The sequence below is a fragment of the Carcharodon carcharias genome, assembly GCF_017639515.1.
Source record: "Carcharodon carcharias isolate sCarCar2 chromosome 35 unlocalized genomic scaffold, sCarCar2.pri SUPER_35_unloc_4, whole genome shotgun sequence".
Classification (NCBI taxonomy): Eukaryota; Metazoa; Chordata; class Chondrichthyes; order Lamniformes; family Lamnidae; genus Carcharodon; species Carcharodon carcharias.
Window position 1 is genome coordinate 513,822 of NW_024470720.1, and position 17,166 is coordinate 530,987.

The 17,166-nt window shown below is 54.7% G+C and overlaps 1 protein-coding gene across 1 annotated transcript in view; it reads left to right on the forward strand.

The window, feature by feature from the left end:
• Positions 1–17,166, forward strand: part of LOC121274247 (wiskott-Aldrich syndrome protein-like) — a 106,224-nt gene that overhangs the window by 81,191 nt on the left and 7,867 nt on the right. Inside the window, exon 9 of the mRNA XM_041181445.1 lies at positions 16,052–16,205. Coding sequence (XP_041037379.1) covers positions 16,052–16,205 — 154 coding nt within the window. The remainder of the gene's footprint in view (positions 1–16,051; positions 16,206–17,166) is intronic.

Consider the following 17,166-nt stretch of genomic DNA (forward strand, 5'->3'; position numbering starts at 1 on the left):
AGTTGGGTACAATGTTTGGGAGGGTTGTAGGGGATGGAGTTGGATTCAGTGATAGGGAGGGTTGTTGGGGATGGAGTTGGATACAGTGATAGGGAGGGTTGTTGAGGATGGTGTTGTGTACAGTGACAGGGAGGGGTGTAGGGGATGAAGTTGGGTACAGTGATAAGAAGGGGTGTTGGAGATGGCGTTGGGTACAGTGATGGGGAGGGTTTTAGGGGATGGGGCTGGGTACAGTGATAGGGAGTGGTGAAGGGGATGGAGTTGTGTACAGTGTTGGGGAGGGTTTTAGGGGATGGGGTTGGGTGCAGTGATAGGGAGGGGTGAAGGGGATGGTGTTGTGTACACTGTTGGGGAGGGGTGTAGGTGATGGGGTTGGGTACAGTGATAGGGAGGGTTGTTGGGGATGGAGTTGGATACAGTGATATGGAGGGTTGTTGGGGATGGTGTTGGGTACAGTGTTAGGGAGGGGTGTAGGGGATGGAGTAGGGTACAGTGATAGGGAGGGTTCTAGGGGATCGAGTTGGGTACAGTGATAGGGATGGTTGTTGGGGATGGAGTTGGATACAGTGATAGGGAGGGTTGTTGAGGATGGATTTGTGTACAGTGATAGGGAGGGTTGTAGGGGATGAAGTTGGGTACAGTGATAAGAAGGGGTGTTGGAGATGGAGTTGGGTACAGTGATGGGGAGGGGTATAGGCGAAGGGGTTGGCTACAGTGTTGCGGATGGGGTTGGGTACGTTGTTAGGGAGGGGTGTATGGGATGGAGTTGTGTACAGTAATAGGGAGGGTTGTTGGGGATGGAGTTGGGTACAGTGATAGGGAAGGTTGTAGGGGATGGAGTTGCTATAGTGATAGGGAGCGTTGTAGGGGATGGAGTTGGGTACAGTGATAGGGAGGGTTGTTGGGGATGGTGTTGGATACAGTGATAGGGAGGGTTTTTGGGGATGGATTTGTATACAGTGATAGGGAGTGGTATAGGGGATTGAGTTGGGTACAGTTATAGGCAGGGTCCTGGGGGATGGAGTTGGGTACAGTGATAGGGAGGGGTGTAGGAGATGGAGTTGGGTACAGTGATGGGGAGTGGTGTAGGGGATGGGGTTGGCTACAGTGTTGGGGATGGCGTTGGGTACAGTGTTAGGGAGGGGTGTAGGGGATGGAGTTGTGTACAGTGATAGGGAGGTTTGTTGGGGATGGTGTTTGGTACAGTGATAGGGAGCGGTGTAGGGGATGGAGTTGCTACAGTGATAGGCTTGTAGCGGATGGAGTTGGGTACAGTGATAGGGAGGGTTGTTGTTGATGGAGTTGCATACAGTGTTGGGGTGGTGTGTAGCGGATGGGCTTGGGTACAGTGATAGGGAGGGGTGTTGGGAATGGAGTTGGGTACATTGAAAGGGAGAGTTGTAGGGGATGGAGTTGGGTACAATGATAGGGAGGTGTCTAGGGGATGGAATTGGTTAGAGTGATAGGGAAGTGTGTAGGGGATAGGGTTGGGAACAGTAATAGTGAAGGTTGTTGGGGTTGGAGTTGGGTACAGTGATAGGCAGGGGTGTAGGGGATGGACTTGGGTGCAGTGATGGGGTGGGGTGTAGAGGATGAAGTTGAGTACAGTGATAGGGATGGGTGTAGGGGATGGAGTTGGGTACAGTGATGGTGTGGGGTGTAGTGGATTATGTTGGGTAACAGTGCTGGGGAGTGTTGTAGGGGATGGAGTTGGGTACAGTGATAGGGAGGGGTGTACGGGATGGTGTTGTGTACAGTGATAGGGAGGGATGTAGGGAATGGAGTTGGGTACAGTGTTGGGGATTGTTGTCGGGGATGGAGTTGGGTACAGTGTTTGGGAGCGGTGTAGGGGATAGAGTTGGGTACAGTGTTGGGGAGGGGTGTAGGGGATGGTGTTGAGTACAGTGTTGGGGAGGGGTGTAGGGGAGGGAGTTGGGTACAGTGTTTGGATGGTCTGTAGGGGATGGAGTTGGGAACAGTTTTGGGGATGGGTGTAGGGGATGGAGTTGAGTACAGTGTTGGGGAGGAGTGTAGGGGATGGAGTTGGATACAGTGATAGAGAGGGTTGTTGGGGATGTTGTTGGGCACAGTGATAGGGAGGGGTGTAGGGTATGGAGTTGCGTACAGTGTCGGAGTGGTGTGTAGCAGATGGGCTTGGGTACAGTGAAAGGGAGAGTTGTAGGGGATGGGGTTGAGTAAAATGATAGGGAGGTGTCTAGGGAATGGATTTGGGTACAGTGAAAGGGAGGGGTGTAGGGGTTAGGTTGGGGTACAGTAATAGGGAGGGTTGTTGGGGATGGAGTTGGGTACAGTGATAGGGAGGGGTGTAGGGGATGGAGTTGGGTACAGTGATGGGGTGGGGTGAAGAGGATGAAGTTGGGTACAGTGATAGGGATGGGTGTAGGGCATGGAGTTGGGTACAGTGATGTGGTGGGCTGTAGGGAACGGAGTTTGTTACAGTGGTAGGGAATGTTGTTCGGGATTGAGTTGGGTACACTGATGGGGTGGGGTGTAGGGGATGGATTTAGGTTACAGTGATGGGGTGGAGTGTAGGGGATGGAGTTGGGTACAGTGATAGGGAGGGGTGTACGGGATGGTGTTGTGTACAGTGATAGGGAGGGATGTAGGGAATGGAGTTGGGTACAGTGTTGGGGAGTGTTGTCGGGGATGGAGTTGGGTACAGTGTTTGGGAGCGGTGTAGGGGATAGAGTTGGGTACAGTGTTGGGGAGGGGTGTAGGGGATGGAGTTGAGTACGTTGTTGGGGAGGGGTGTAGGGGATGGAGTGGGTACAGTGTTTGGATGGTCTGTAGGGGATGGAGTTGTGAACAGTGTTGGGGATGGGTGTAGGGGATGGAGTTGAGTACAGTGCTGGGGAGGAGTTAGGGGATGGAGTTGGATACAGTGATAGAGAGGGTTGTTGGGGATGGTGTTGGGTACAGTGATATGGAGGGGTGTAGATTATGGAGTTGCGTACAGTGTCAGAGTGGTGTGTAGCAGATGGGCTTGGGTACAGTGAAAGGGAGGTGTGTAGGGTTGGAGTTGGGTACATTGAAAGGGAGAGTTGTAGGGGATGGGGTTGGGTAAAATGATAGGGAGGTGTCTAGGCAATGGAGTTGGGTACAGTGAAAGGGACGGGTGTAGGGGTTAGGTTTGGGTACAGTAATAGGGAGGGTTTTTTTGGGATGGAGTTGGGTACAGTGATAGGGAGGGGTGTAGGCGATGGAGATGGGTACAGTGATGGGGTGGGGTGTAGAGGATGAAGTTGGGTACAGTGATAGGGATGGGTGTAGGTGATGGAGTTGGGTACAGTGATGGGGTGGGCTGTAGGGGATGGAGTTTGTTACAGTGGTAGGGAGGGTTGTTCGGGATTGAGTTGGGTACAGTGATGGGGTGGGGTGTAGGGGATGGAGTTAGGTTACAGTGATGGGGTGGGGTGTAGGCGATGGAGTTGGGTACAGTGATAGGGAGGGGTGTAGGGGATGGAGTTGGGTACAGTGATGGGGTGGGGTGCAGGGGATCGTGTTGGGTACAGTGTTGGGGAGGGTTGTATTGGATGGAGTTTGGTACAGTGATAGGGAGGGGTGTAGGGGATGGTGTTGTGTACAGTGATGGGGGTGATGTAGGGGATGGAGTCGGGTACAGTGTTGGGGAGTGTTGTCGGGGATGGAGTTGGGTACAATGTTTGGGAGGGGTGTAGGGGATGGAGTTGGATTCAGTGATAGGGAGGGTTGTTGGGGATGGAGTTGGATACAGTGATAGGGAGGGTTGTTGTGGATGGAGTTGTGTACAGTGATAGGGAGGGGTGTAGGGGATGAAGTTGGGTACAGTGATAAGAAGGGGTGTTGGAGATGGCGTTGGGTACAGTGATGGGGAGGGTTTTAGGGGATGGGGTTGGGTACAGTGATAGGGAGGGGTGAAGGGGATGGGGTTGTGTACACTGTTGGGGAGGGGTGTAGGAGATGGGGTTGGGTACAGTGATAGGGAGGCTTGTTGGGGATGGAGTTGGATACAGTGATATGGAGGGTTGTTGGGGATGGTGTTGGGTACAGTGTTAGGGAGGGGTGTAGGGGATGGAGTAGGGTACAGTGATAGGGAGGGTTCTAGGGGATCGAGTTGGGTACAGTGATAGGGAGGGTTGTTGGGGATGGAGTTGGATACTGTGATAGGGTGGGTTGTTGAGGATGGATTTGTGTACAGTGATAGGGAGGGTTGTAGGGGATGAAGTTGGGTACAGTGATAAGAAGGGGTGTTGGAGATGGAGTTGGGTACAGTGATGGGGAGGGGTATAGGCGATGGGGTTGGCTACAGTGTTGCGGATGGGGTTGGGTACGTTGTTAGGGAGGGGTGTATGGGATGGAGTTGTGTACAGTAATAGGGAGGGTTGTTGGGGATGGAGTTGGGTACAGTGATAGGGAAGGTTGTAGGGGATGGAGTTGCTATAGTGATAGGGAGCGTTGTAGGGGAGCGAGTTGGGTACAGTGATAGGGAGGGTTGTTGGGGATGGAGTTGGATACAGTGATAGGGAGGGTTGTTGGGGATGGATTTGTATACAGTGATAGGGAGTGGTATAGGGGATCGAGTTGGGTACAGTTATAGGCAGGGTCCTGGGGGATGGATTTGGGTACAGGGATAGGGAGGGGTGTAGGAGATGGAGTTGGGTACAGTGATGGGGAGTGGTGTAGGCGATGGGGTTGGCTACAGTGTTGGGGATGGCGTTGGGTACAATGTTAGGGAGGGGTGTAGGGGATGGAGTTGTGTACAGTGATAGGGAGGGTTGTTGGGGATGGAGTTTGGTACAGTGATAGGGAGGGGTGTAGGGAATGGAGTTGCTACAGTGATAGGGTTGGAGCGGATGGAGTTGGGTACAGTGATAGGGAGGGTTGTTGTTGATGGAGTTGCGTAGTGTTGGGGTGGTGTGTAGCGGATGGGCTTGGGTACAGTGATAGGGAGGGGTGTAGGGGATGGAGTTTGTACATTGAAAGGGAGAGTTGTAGGGGATGGAGTTGGGTACAGTGATAGGGAGGTGTCTAGGGGATGGAATTGGGTAGAGTGATAGGGAAGGGTGTAGGGGATAGGGTTGGGAACAGTAATAGGGAAGGTTGTTGGGGTTGGAGTTGGGTACTGTGATAGGCAGGGGTGTAGGGGATGGACTTGGGTACAGTGATGGGGTGGGGTGTAGAGGATGAAGTTGGGTACTGTGATAGGGATGGGTGTAGGGGATGGAGTTGGGTACAGTGATAGGGAGGGGTGTAGGGGATGGTGTTGTGTACAGTGATAGGGAGGGATGTAGGTGATGGAGTTTGGTACAGTGTTGGGATGGGGTGTAGGGGATGGAGTTGGGTACTGTGTTGGGGATGGGTGTTGGGGATGGACTTGAATACAATGTTGGGGAGGAGTGTAGGGTATGGAGTTGGATACAGTGATAGAGAGGGTTTTTGGGGATGGTTTTGGGTACACTGATAGGGAGTGGTGTTGCAGATAGGGTTGTGTACAGTGATAGGGAGGGTTGTTGGGGATGGAGTTGGGTACAGTGATGGGGTGGGGTGTAGAGGATGAAGTTGGGAACATTGATAGGGATTGGTGTAGGGGATGGAGTTGGGTACAGTGATGTGGTGTGTTGTAGTGGATGGAGTTTGGTACAGTTGTAGGGAGGATTGTTCGGGATGGAGTTGGGTACAGTGATGGGGTGGGGTGTAGCAGATGGAGTTGGGTTAAAGTGATGGGGTGGGGTGTAGGGGATTGTGTTGGGTAACTGTGCTGGGGAGGGTTGTAGGGGATGGAGTTGGGTACAGTGATAGGGAGGGGTGTACGGGATGGTGTTGTGTACAGTGATAGGGAGGGATGTAGGGAATGGAGTTGGGTAAAGTGTTGGGGAGTGTTGTCGGGGATGGAGTTGGGTACAGTGTTTGGGAGGGGTGTAGGGGATGTAGTTGAGTACAGTGTTGGGGAGGGGTGTAGGGGATGGAGTTGGGTACAGTGTTTGGATGGTCTGTAGGGGATGGAGTTGGGAACAGTGTTGGGGATGGGTGTAGGGGATGGAGTTGAGTACAGTGTTGGGGAGGAGTTTAGGGGATGGAGTTGGATACAGTGATAGAGAGGGTTGTTGGGGATGGTGTTGGGTACAATGATAGGGAGGGCTGTAGGGTATGGAGTTGGGTACAGTGATAGGGAGGGTTCTAGGGAATGGAGTTGGGCACAGTGATAGGGAGGGTTGTTGGGGATGTAGTTGGGTACAGTGTTGGGGAGGGGTGTAGGCGATGGGGTTAGGTACAGTGATAGGGAGGGTTGTTGGGGATGGAGTTGGATACAGTGATATGGAGGGTTGTTGGGGATGGTGTTGGGAACAGTTTTAGGGAGGGGTGTAGGGGATGGAGTTGGGTACAGTGATAGGGAGGGTTCTAGGGGATCGAGTTGGGTACAGTGATAGGGAGGCTTGTTGGGGAGGGAGTTGGATACAGTGATATGGAGGGTTGTTGAGGATGGAGTTGTGTACAGAGATAGGGAGGGGTGTAGGGGATGAAGTTGGGTACAGTGATAAGAAGGCGTGTTGGAGATGGAGTTGGGTATAGTGTTTGGGAGCGGTGTAGGGGATAGAGTTGGGTACAGTGTTGGGGAGGGGTGTAGGGAATGGAGTTGAGTACGTTGTTGGGGAGGGGTGTAGGGGATGGAGTTGAGTACAGTGTTGGGGAGGGGTGTAGAGGATGGAGTTGGGTACAGTGTTTGGATGGTCTGTAGGGGATGGATTTGGGAACAGTGTTGGGGATGGGTGTAGGGGATGGAGTTGAGTACAGTGCTGGGGAGGAGTGTAGGGGATGGAGTTGGATACAGTGATAGAGAGGGTTGTTGGGGATGGTGTTGGGTACAGTGATAGGGAGGAGTGTAGGGTATGGAGTTGCGTACAGTGTCGGAGTGGTGTGTAGCAGATGGGCTTGGGTACAGTAAAAGGGAGGGGTGTAGGGTTGGAGTTGGGTACATTGAAAGGGAGAGTTGTAGGGGATGGGGTTGGGTAAAATGTTAGGGAGGTGTCTAGGGAATGGAGTTGGGTACAGTGAAAGGGATGGGTGTAGGGGATGGAGTTGGGTACAGTGATGGGGTGGGCTGTAGGGGATGGAGTTTGTTACAGTGGTAGGGAGGGTTGTTCGGGATTGAGTTGGGTACAATGATGGGGTGGGGTGTAGGGGATGGAGTTAGGTTACAGTGATGGGGTGGGGTATAGGGGATGGAGTTAGGTTACAGTGATGGGGTGGGGTGTAGGGGATGGAGTTGGGTACACTGATAGGGAGGGGTGTAGGGGATGGAGTTGGGTACAGTGACGGGGTGGGGTGCAGGGGATCGTGTTGGGTACAGTGTTGGGGAGGGTTGTATTGGATGGAGTTGGGCACAGTGATAGGGAGGGGTGTAGGGGATGGTGTTGTGTACAGTGATAGGGGGTGATGTAGGGGATGGAGTCGGGTACAGTGTTGGGGAGTGTTGTCGGGGATGGAGTTGGGTACAATGTTTGGGAGGGGTGTAGGGGATGGAGTTGGATTCAGTGATGGGAGGGTTGTTGGGGATGGAGTTGGATACAGTGATAGGGAGGGTTGTTGTGGATGGAGTTGTGTACAGTGATAGGGAGGGGTGTAAGGGATGAAGTTGGGTACAGTGATAAGAAGGGGTGTTGGAGATGGCGTTGGGTACAGTGATGGGGAGGGTTTTAGGGGATGGGGTTGGGTACAGTGATAGGGAGGGGTGAAGGGGATGGCGTTGTGTACACTGTTGGGGAGGGGTGTAGGCGATGGGGTTGGGTACAGTGATAGGGAGGCTTGTTGGGGATGGAGTTGGATACAGTGATATGGAGGGTTGTTGGGGATGGTGTTGGGTACAGTGTTAGGGAGGGGTGTAGGGGATGGAGTAGGGTACAGTGATAGGGAGGGTTCTAGGGGATCGAGTTGGGTACAGTGATAGGGAGGTTTGTTGGGTATGGAGTTGGATACAGTGATAGGGAGGGTTGTTGAGGATGGATTTGTGTCCAGTGATAGGGAGTGTTGTAGGGGATGAAGTTGGGTACAGTGATAGAAAGGGGTGTTGGAGATGGAGTTGGGTACAGTGATGGGCAGGGGTATAGGCGATGGGGTTGGCTACAGTGTTGCGGATGGGGTTGGGTACGTTGTTAGGGAGGGGTGTATGGGATGGAGTTGTGTACAGTAATAGGGAGGGTTGTTGGGGATGGAGTTGTGTACAGTGATAGGGAAGGTTGTAGGGGATGGAGTTCCTAAAGTGATAGGGAGCTTTGTAGGGGAGGGAGTTGGGTACAGTGATAGGGAGGGTTGTTGGGGATGGAGTTGGATACAGTGATAGGGAGGGTTGTTGGGGATGGATTTGTATACAGTGATAGGGAGTGGTATAGGGGATTGAGTTGGGTACAGTTATAGGCAGGGTCCTGGGGGATGGAGTTGGGTACAGTGATAGGGAGGGGTGTAGGAGATGGAGTTGGGTATAGTGATGGGGAGTGGTGTAGGCGATGGGGTTGGCTAGAGTGTTTGGGAATGGCGTTGGGTACAATGTTAGGGAGGGGTGTAGGGGATGGAGTTGTGTACAGTGATAGGGAGGGTTGTTGGGGATGGAGTTTGGTACAGTGATAGGGAGGGGTGTAGGGAATGGAGTTGCTACAGTGATAGGGTTGTAGCGGATGGAGTTGGGTACAGTGATAGGGAGGGTTGTTGTTGATGGAGTTGCGTAGTGTTGGGGTGGTGTGTAGCGGATGGGCTTGGGTACAGTGATAGGGAGGGGTGTAGGGGATGGAGTTGTGTACATTGAAAGGGAGAGTTGTAGGGGATGGAGTTGGGTACAGTGATAGGGAGGTGTCTAGGGGATGGAATTGGGTAGAGTGATAGGGAAGGGTGTAGGGGATAGGGTTGGGAACAGTAATAGGGAAGGTTGTTGGGGTTGGAGTTGGGTACAGTGATAGGCAGGGGTGTAGGGGATGGACTTGGGTACAGTGATGGGGTGGGGTGTAGAGGATGAAGTTGAGTACAGTGATAGGGATGGGTGTAGGGGATGGAGTTGGGTACAGTGATAGGGAGGGTTGTTGGGGATGGAGTTGGGTACAGTGATAGGGATGGGTGTAGGGGATGGAGTTGGGTACAGTGATGGGGTGGGGCGTAGGGGATTGTGTTGGGTACAGTGTTGGGGAGGTTTGTAGGGGATGGAGTTGGGTACAGTGATAGGGAGGGGTGTAGGGGATGGTGTTGTGTACAGTGATAGGGAGGGATGTAGGGGATGGAGTTTGGTACAGTGTTGGGATGGGGTGTAGGGGATGGAGTTGGGTACTGTGTTGGGGATGGGTGTAGGGGATGGACTTGATTACAGTGTTGGGGAGGAGTGTAGGGGATGGAGTTGGATACAGTGATAGAGACGGTTTTTGGGGATGGTGTTGGGTACACTGATAGTGAGTGGTGTTGCAGATAGGGTTGTGTACAGTAATAGGGAGGGTTGTTGGGGATGGAGTTGGGTACAGTGATAGGGAGGGGTGTAGGCGATGGAGTTGGGTACAGTGATGGGGTGGGGTGTAGAGGATGAAGTTGGGAACATTGATAGGGATCGGTGTAGGGGATGGAGTTTGGGACAGTGATGTGGTGCGTTGTAGTGAATGGAGTTTGGTACAGTTGTAGGGAGGATTGTTCGAGATGGAGTTGGGTACAGTGATGGGAAGGGGTGTAGGGGATGGGGTTGGGTACAGTGTTGGGAATGGTTGTAGGGGATGGGGTTGGGTACAGTGTTGGGGAGGGGTGTATGGGCTGGTGTTGGGTACAGTGATAGGGAGGGTTGTAGGGGATCGAGTTGGGTGCAGTGTTGGAGAGGGGTGTAGGGGATGGAGTTGGGTACAGCGATAGGGAGGGGTGTAGGGGATGGTGTTGGGTACAGTGTTGGGGAGGGTTGTCAGTGATGTTGTTGGGTACAGTGTTGGGGAGGGGTGTAGGGGATGGTGTTGGGTACAGTGATAGGGAGGAGTTTAGGGGTTGGTGTTGGGTACAGTGATAGGGTGGGGTGTAGGGGATGGGGTTTGGGTACAGTGTTGGGGAGGGTTGTTGAGGATGGGGTTACGTACAGTGATAGGGAGGGGTGTAGGGGATGGTGTTGGGTACAGTGTTGGGGAGGTTTGTACGGGATGGGTTTAGGTACAGTGATAGGGAGCAGTGTAGGGGATGGAGTTGTGTACAGTGTTGGGGAGGTGTGTAGGGGATGGAGTTGTGTACAGTGATGGGGTGGGGTGTAGGGGATGGAGTTGTGTACAGTGATGGGGTGGGGTGTAGGGGATGGAGTTGGGTACAGTGATAGGGAGGGGTGTAGGGGATGAGGTTGGGTACAGTGTTGGGGAGGGGTGTTGGGGATGGGGTTGGGTACAGTGTTGGGGAGGGGTGTAGGCGATGGGGTTGGGTACAGTGATAGGGAGGGTTGTAGGGGATGGGGTTTAGTACAGTGTTGGGGAGGGGTGTAGGGGATGGTGTGGGGTGCAGTGATGGGATGGGGTTTAGGGGATGGAGTTGGGTACAGTGTTGGGTAGGGGCGTATGGGATGGAGTTGGGTACAGAGATGGGGAGGGGTGTAGGGGATGGAGTTGGGTGCAGTGCTGGGGAGGGGTGTACGGGATGGATTTGGGTACAGTGATAGGGAGTGGTGTAGAGGATGGAGTTGGGTACAGTGATAGTGAGGGTGTAGAGGATGGGGTGGGTACAGTGATATGGAGGGGTGTAGGGGATGCGGTTGGGTACAGTGATAGGGAGGGGTGTAGAGGATGGTGTTGGGTACAGTGTTGGGGAGGGGAGTAGGTGATGGGGTTGGGTACAGTGATAGGGAAGGGTGTAGGGGATGGGGTTGGGTACAGTGATAGGGAGGGGTGTAGGGGATGGGGTCGGGCACAGTGATAGGGAGGAGTGTAGGGGATGGGGTCGGGTACAGTGATAGGGAGGGTTGTAGGGGATGGGGTCAGGTACAGTGATAGAGAGGTCTGTAGGGGATGGGGTTGGGTACAGTGTTGGGGAGGGGTGTAGGGGATGGGGTTGGGTACAGTGTTGGGGAGGGGTGTAGGGGATGGAGTTGGGTACAGTGTTGGGGAGGGGTGTAGGGGATGGGGTTGGGTACAGTGTTGGGGAGGGGTGTAGGGGATGGGGTTGGGTACAGTGATAGGGAGGGGTGTAGGGGATGGGGTCGGGCACAGTGATAGGGAGGAGTGTAGGGGATGGGGTTGGGTACAGTGATAGGGAGGGGTGTAGGGGATGGGGTCAGGTACAGTGATAGAGAGGTCTGTAGGGGATGGGGTTGGGTACAGTGTTGGGGAGGGGTGTAGGGGATGGGGTTGGGTACAGTGTTGGGGAGGGGTGTAGGGGATGGGGTTGGGTACAGTGTTGGGGAGGGGTGTAGGGGATGGGGTTGGGTACAGTGTTGGGGAGGGGTGTAGGGGATCGGGTTGGGTACAGTGTTGGGGAGGGATGTAGGGGATGGGGTTGGGTACAGTGTTGGGGAGGGTTGTTGGGGATGGATTTGGGTACAGTGTTGGGGAGGGGTGTAGTGGAATGGGTTGGGTACAGTGATAGGGAGGGGTGTAGGGGATGGGGTCGGGCACAGTGATAGGGAGGAGTGTAGGGGATGGGGTTGGGTACAGTGATAGGGAGGGGTGTAGGGGATGGGGTCAGGTACAGTGATAGAGAGGTCTGTAGGGGATGGGGTTGGGTACAGTGTTGGGGAGGGGATGGGGTTGGGTACAGTGTTGGGGAGGGGTGTTGGGGATGGATTTGGGTACAGTGTTGGGGAGGGCTGTAGGGGATGGAGTTGGGTACAGTGATAGGCAGGGTTGTAGGGGATGCAGTTGTGTACAGTGATAGGGAGGATTGTTGGGTATGGTGTTGGATACAGTGATGTGGTGGGGTATAGGGGATGGAGTTGGGTACAGTGATGGGGAGGGGTGTAGGCGATGGGGTTGGCTACAGTGTTGGGGATGGCGTTGGGTACAGTGTTAAGGAGGGGTGTAGGGGATGCAGTTGTGTACAGTGATAGGGAGGGTTGTTGGGGATGGAGTTTGGTACAGTGATAGGGAGGGGTGTAGGGGATGGTGTTGCTACAGTGATAGGGAGAGTTGTAGGGGATGGAGTTGGGTACAGTGATAGGGAGGGTTGTTGGGGATGGAGTTGCGTACAGTGTTGGGGTGGTGTGTAGCGGATGGGCTTGGGTACAGCGATAGGGAGGGGTGTAGGGGATGGAGTTGGGTACATTGAAAGGGAGAGTTGTAGGGGATGGTGTTGGGTAAAATGATAGGGAGGTGTCTTGTGGATGGAGTTGGGTACAGTGATAGGGAGGGGTGTAGGGGATAGGGTTGGGTACAGTATTAGGGCGGGTTGTTGGGGATGGAGTTGGGTACAGTGATAGGGATGGGTGTAGGGGATGGAGTTGGGTACAGTGATAGGGAGGGTTGTTGGGGATGGAGTTGCGTACAGTGTTGGGGTGGTGTGTAGCGGATGGGCTTGGGTACAGCGATAGGGAGGGGTGTAGGGGATGGAGTTGGGTACATTGAAAGGGAGAGTTGTAGGGGATGGGGTTGGGTAAAATGATAGGGAGGTGTCTTGTGGATGGAGTTGGGTACAGTGATAGGGAGGGGTGTAGGGGATAGGGTTGGGTACAGTATTAGGGCGGGTTGTTGGGGATGGAGTTGGGTACAGTGATAGCGATGGGTGTAGGGGATGGAGTTGGGTACAGTGATGGGGTGGGGTGTAGGGGATGGAGTTGTGTACAGTGATGGGGTGGGGTGTAGGGGATGGAGTTGTGTACAGTGATAGGGAGGGGTGTAGGGGATGGGGTTGGGTACAGTGTTGGGGAGGGGTGTAGGGGATGGGTTTGGGTACAGTGTTGGGGAGGGGTGTAGGCGATGGGGTTGGGTACAGTGATAGGGTGGGGTGTAGGCGATGGGGTTGGGTACAGTGATAGGGAGGGTTGTAGGGGATGGGGTTTAGTACAGTGTTGGGGAGGGGTGTAGGGGATGGTGTGGGGTGCAGTGATGGGATGGGGTTTAGGGGATGGAGTTGGGTACAGTGTTGGGTAGGGGCGTAGGGGATCGGGTTGGGTACAGTGTTGGGGAGTGATGTAGGGGATGGGGTTGGGTACAGTGTTGGGGAGGGTTGTTGGGGATGGATTTGGGTACAGTGTTGGGGAGGGGTGTAGTGGATGGGGTTGGGTACAGTGATAGGGAGGGGTGTAGGGGATGGGGTCGGGCACAGTGATAGGGAGGAGTGTAGGGGATGGGGTTGGGTACAGTGATAGGGAGGGGTGTAGGGGATGGGGTCAGGTACAGTGATAGAGAGGTCTGTAGGGGATGGGGTTGGGTACAGTGTTGGGGAGGGGTGTAGGGGATGGGGTTGGGTACAGTGTTGGGGAGGGGTGTTGGGGATGGATTTGGGTACAGTGTTGGGGAGGGGTGTAGGGGATGGAGTTGGGTACAGTGATAGGCAGGGTTGTAGGGGATGGAGTTGTGTACAGTGATAGGGAGGATTGTTGGTTATGGTGTTGGATACAGTGATGTGGTGGGGTATAGGGGATGGAGTTGGGTACAGTGATGGGGAGGGGTGTAGGCGATGGCGTTGGGTTCAGTGTTGGGGAGGGGTGTTGGGGATGGATTTGGGTACAGTGTTGGGGAGGGGTGTTGGGGATGGATTTGGTTACAGTGTTGGGGAGGGTTGTTGGGGATGGATTTGGGTACAGTGTTGGGGAGGGGTGTAGGGGATGGGGTTGGGTACAGTGTTGGGGAGGGGTGTTGGGGATGGGGTTGGGTACAGTTTTGGGGAGGGGTGTAGGGGATGGATTTGGGTACAGTGTTGGGGAGGGGTGTAGTGGATGGGGTTGGGTACAGTGTTGGGGAGGAGTGTAGGGGATGGGGTTGGGTACAGTGTTGGGGAGGGGTGTAGGGGATGGATTTGGGTACAGTGTTGGGGAGGGGTGTAGGGGATGGGGTTGGGTACAGTGTTGGGGAGGGGTGTAGGGGATGGGGTTGGGTACAGTGTTGGGGAGGGGTGTTGGGGATGGGGTTGGGTTCAGTATTGGGGAGGGGTGTTGGGGATGGATTTGGGTACAGTGTTGGGGAGGGGTGTTGGGGATGGATTTGGGTACAGTGTTGGGGAGGGGTGTAGGGGATGGGGTTGGGTTCAGTGTTGGGGAGGGGTGTAGTGGATGGGGTTGGGTACAGTGTTGGGGAGGGGTGTTGGGGATGGGGTTGGGTTCAGTGTTGGGGAGGGGTGTTGGGGATGGGGTTGGGTACAGTGTTGGGGAGGGGTGTTGGGGATGGATTTGGGTACAGTGTTGGGGAGGGGTGTAGGGGATGGAGTTGGGTACAGTGATAGGCAGGTTTGTAGGGGATGGAGTTGTGTACAGTGATAGGGAGGATTGTTGGGTATGGTGTTGGATACAGTGATGTGGTGGGGTATAGGGGATGGAGTTGGGTACAGTGATGGGGAGGGGTGTAGGCGATGGGGTTGGGTTCAGTGTTGGGGAGGGGTGTTGGGGATGGATTTGGGTACAGTGTTGGGGAGGGGTGTTGGGGATGGATTTGGTTACAGTGTTGGGGAGGGTTGTTGGGGATGGATTTGGGTACAGTGTTGGGGAGGGGTGTAGGGGATGGGGTTGGGTACAGTGTTGGGGAGGGGTGTTGGGGATGGGGTTGGGTACAGTGTTGGGGAGGGGTGTAGGGGATGGATTTGGGTACAGTGTTGGGGAGGGGGTGTAGTGGATGGGGTTGGGTACAGTGTTGGGGAGGAGTGTAGGGATGGGGTTGGGTACAGTGTTGGGGAGGGGTGTAGGGGATGGATTTGGGTACAGTGTTGGGGAGGGGTGTAGGGGATGGGGTTGGGTACAGTGTTGGGGAGGGGTGTAGGGGATGGGGTTGGGTACAGTGTTGGGGAGGGGTGTTGGGGATGGGGTTGGGTTCAGTGTTGGGGAGGGGTGTTGGGGATGGATTTGGGTACAGTGTTGGGGAGGGGTGTTGGGGATGGATTTGGGTACAGTGTTGGGGAGGGGTGTAGGGGATGGGGTTGGGTTCAGTGTTGGGGAGGGGTGTAGTGGATGGGGTTGGGTACAGTGTTGGGGAGGGGTGTTGGGGATGGGGTTGGGTACAGTCTTGGGGAGGGGTGTAGGGGATGGGGTTGGGTTCAGTGTTGGGGAGGGGTGTTGGGGATGGGGTTGGGTACAGTGTTGGGGAGGGGTGTTGGGGATGGATTTGGGTACAGTGTTGGGGAGGGGTGTAGGGGATGGCGTTGGGTACAGTGTTGGGAAGGGGTGTAGGGGATGGGGTTGGGTACAGTGTTGGGGAGGCGTGTAGGGGATGGATTTGGGTACAGTGTTGGGAGGGGTGTAGGGGATGGGGTTGGGTACAGTGTTGGGGAGGTGTGTAGGGGATGGGGTTTAGTACAGTGTTGGGGAGGGGTGTAGGGGATGGATTTGGGTACAGTGTTGGGGAGGGGTGTAGGGGATGGGGTTGGGTACAGTGTTGGGGAGGGGTGTAGGGGATGGGGTTGTGTACAGTGTTGGGGAGGGGTGTTGGGGATGGATTTGGGTACAGTGTTGGGGAGGGGTGTTGGGGATTGATTTGGGTACAGTGTTGGGGAGGGGTGTAGGGGATGGTGTTGGGTTCAGTGTTGGGGAGGGGTGTAGGGGATGGGGTTGGGTACAGTGTTGGGGAGGGGTGTTGGGGATGGGGTTGGGTACAGTGTTGGCGAGGGGTGTTGGGGATGGGGTTGGGTACAGTGTTGGGGAGGGGTGTAGGGGATGGGGTTGGGTACAGTGTTGGGGAGGGGTGTAGTGGATGGGGTTGGGTACAGTGTTGGGGAGGGGTGTAGGGGATGGGGTTGGGTTCAGTGTTGGGGAGGGGTGTTGTGGATGGATTTGGGTACAGTGTTGGGGAGGGGTGTTGGGGATGGATTTGGGTACAGTGTTGGGGAGGGGTGTAGGGGATGGGGTTGGGTACAGTGTTGGGGAGGGTGTCAGGAAGCCAGGCAGAGATTTGAAGAGGACTTTTTGTTTTTCTCCTTGCAGGTCAATGAGATGGACCCTGACCTGAAGAACCTGTTCACCAAGGCAGGGATCAGCGACGATCAGTTGACTGATGTGGAAACCTCGAAGGTTCTCTATGACTTTATCGAGAAGCAGGGCGGGCTTGATGTTGTCAAGAAGGAAATGCAGAGGCAAGGTACGGTCGGGGGGGGGGGCGATGGAAGGGGTAAAGAGGGCACGAGGGGCCACTCTTCCACCAGGAGGGGAGGGAAAAAGTCTGGAGAAAAAGGGTAAAACCCCACACAGTCAAGCCCACTCCCCCCAACCCTGTCACACCGCAAGCCAATGAGGCCGTTCAGCCCATCCTCTCTTTGCTGGTGCTTCTGTTCCACACTTGCCTCCTCTCACCCCCTCTTCATCTCCCTATATCCTTCTATCCCTTTCTCCCTCATGTGTTTAACCAGCCTCACCCCCTTAAACTCATCGAGACGATTCACCTCGACCCCTCCCTGTGGGAGCGAGTTCCACATTCTCCCCACTCTCTGAGTAAGGACGTTTCTCCTGAATTCCCACCGCCCCATGCCCACCCCCCCACTGCCCCCCCCCCACCCTCCCCGATTGCATTTATTAGTGACTGTCTTATATTGATGGCCCCCCCCCCACCTCTAGTTCTGGTCTCCCCCCTACAAGTGGAAACATCTCTATGTCAACCCTATCGAAACCCCCTCCATCATTTTAAACAGTTCAATCAGGTCACCCCCCTCAGCCTCCTCTTTTCTAGAGGAAAGAGTCCCGGCCTGTTCAGCCTTTCCCGATAGTTATAACCTCTCCATTCTGGGATCATCCTTGTGAATCTCCTTTTGCACTTTCTCCAGTGCGTCAGTATCCTTTTTATAATAGAGACTGGAAATGTGCAGAGTGCTCCAAGTGTGGTCTAACCGAGGGATATGGAGACCGGAACTGTGCACAGTGCTCCGAGTGTGGTCTAACCGAGGGATATGGAGACCGGAACTGTGCACAGTGCTCCGAGTGTGGTCTAACTGAGGGATATGGAGACCAGAACTGTACACAATGCTCCAAGTGTGGTCTAACCGAGGGATATGGAGACCGGAACTGTGCACAGTGCTCCGAGTGTGGTCTAACCGAGGGATATGGAG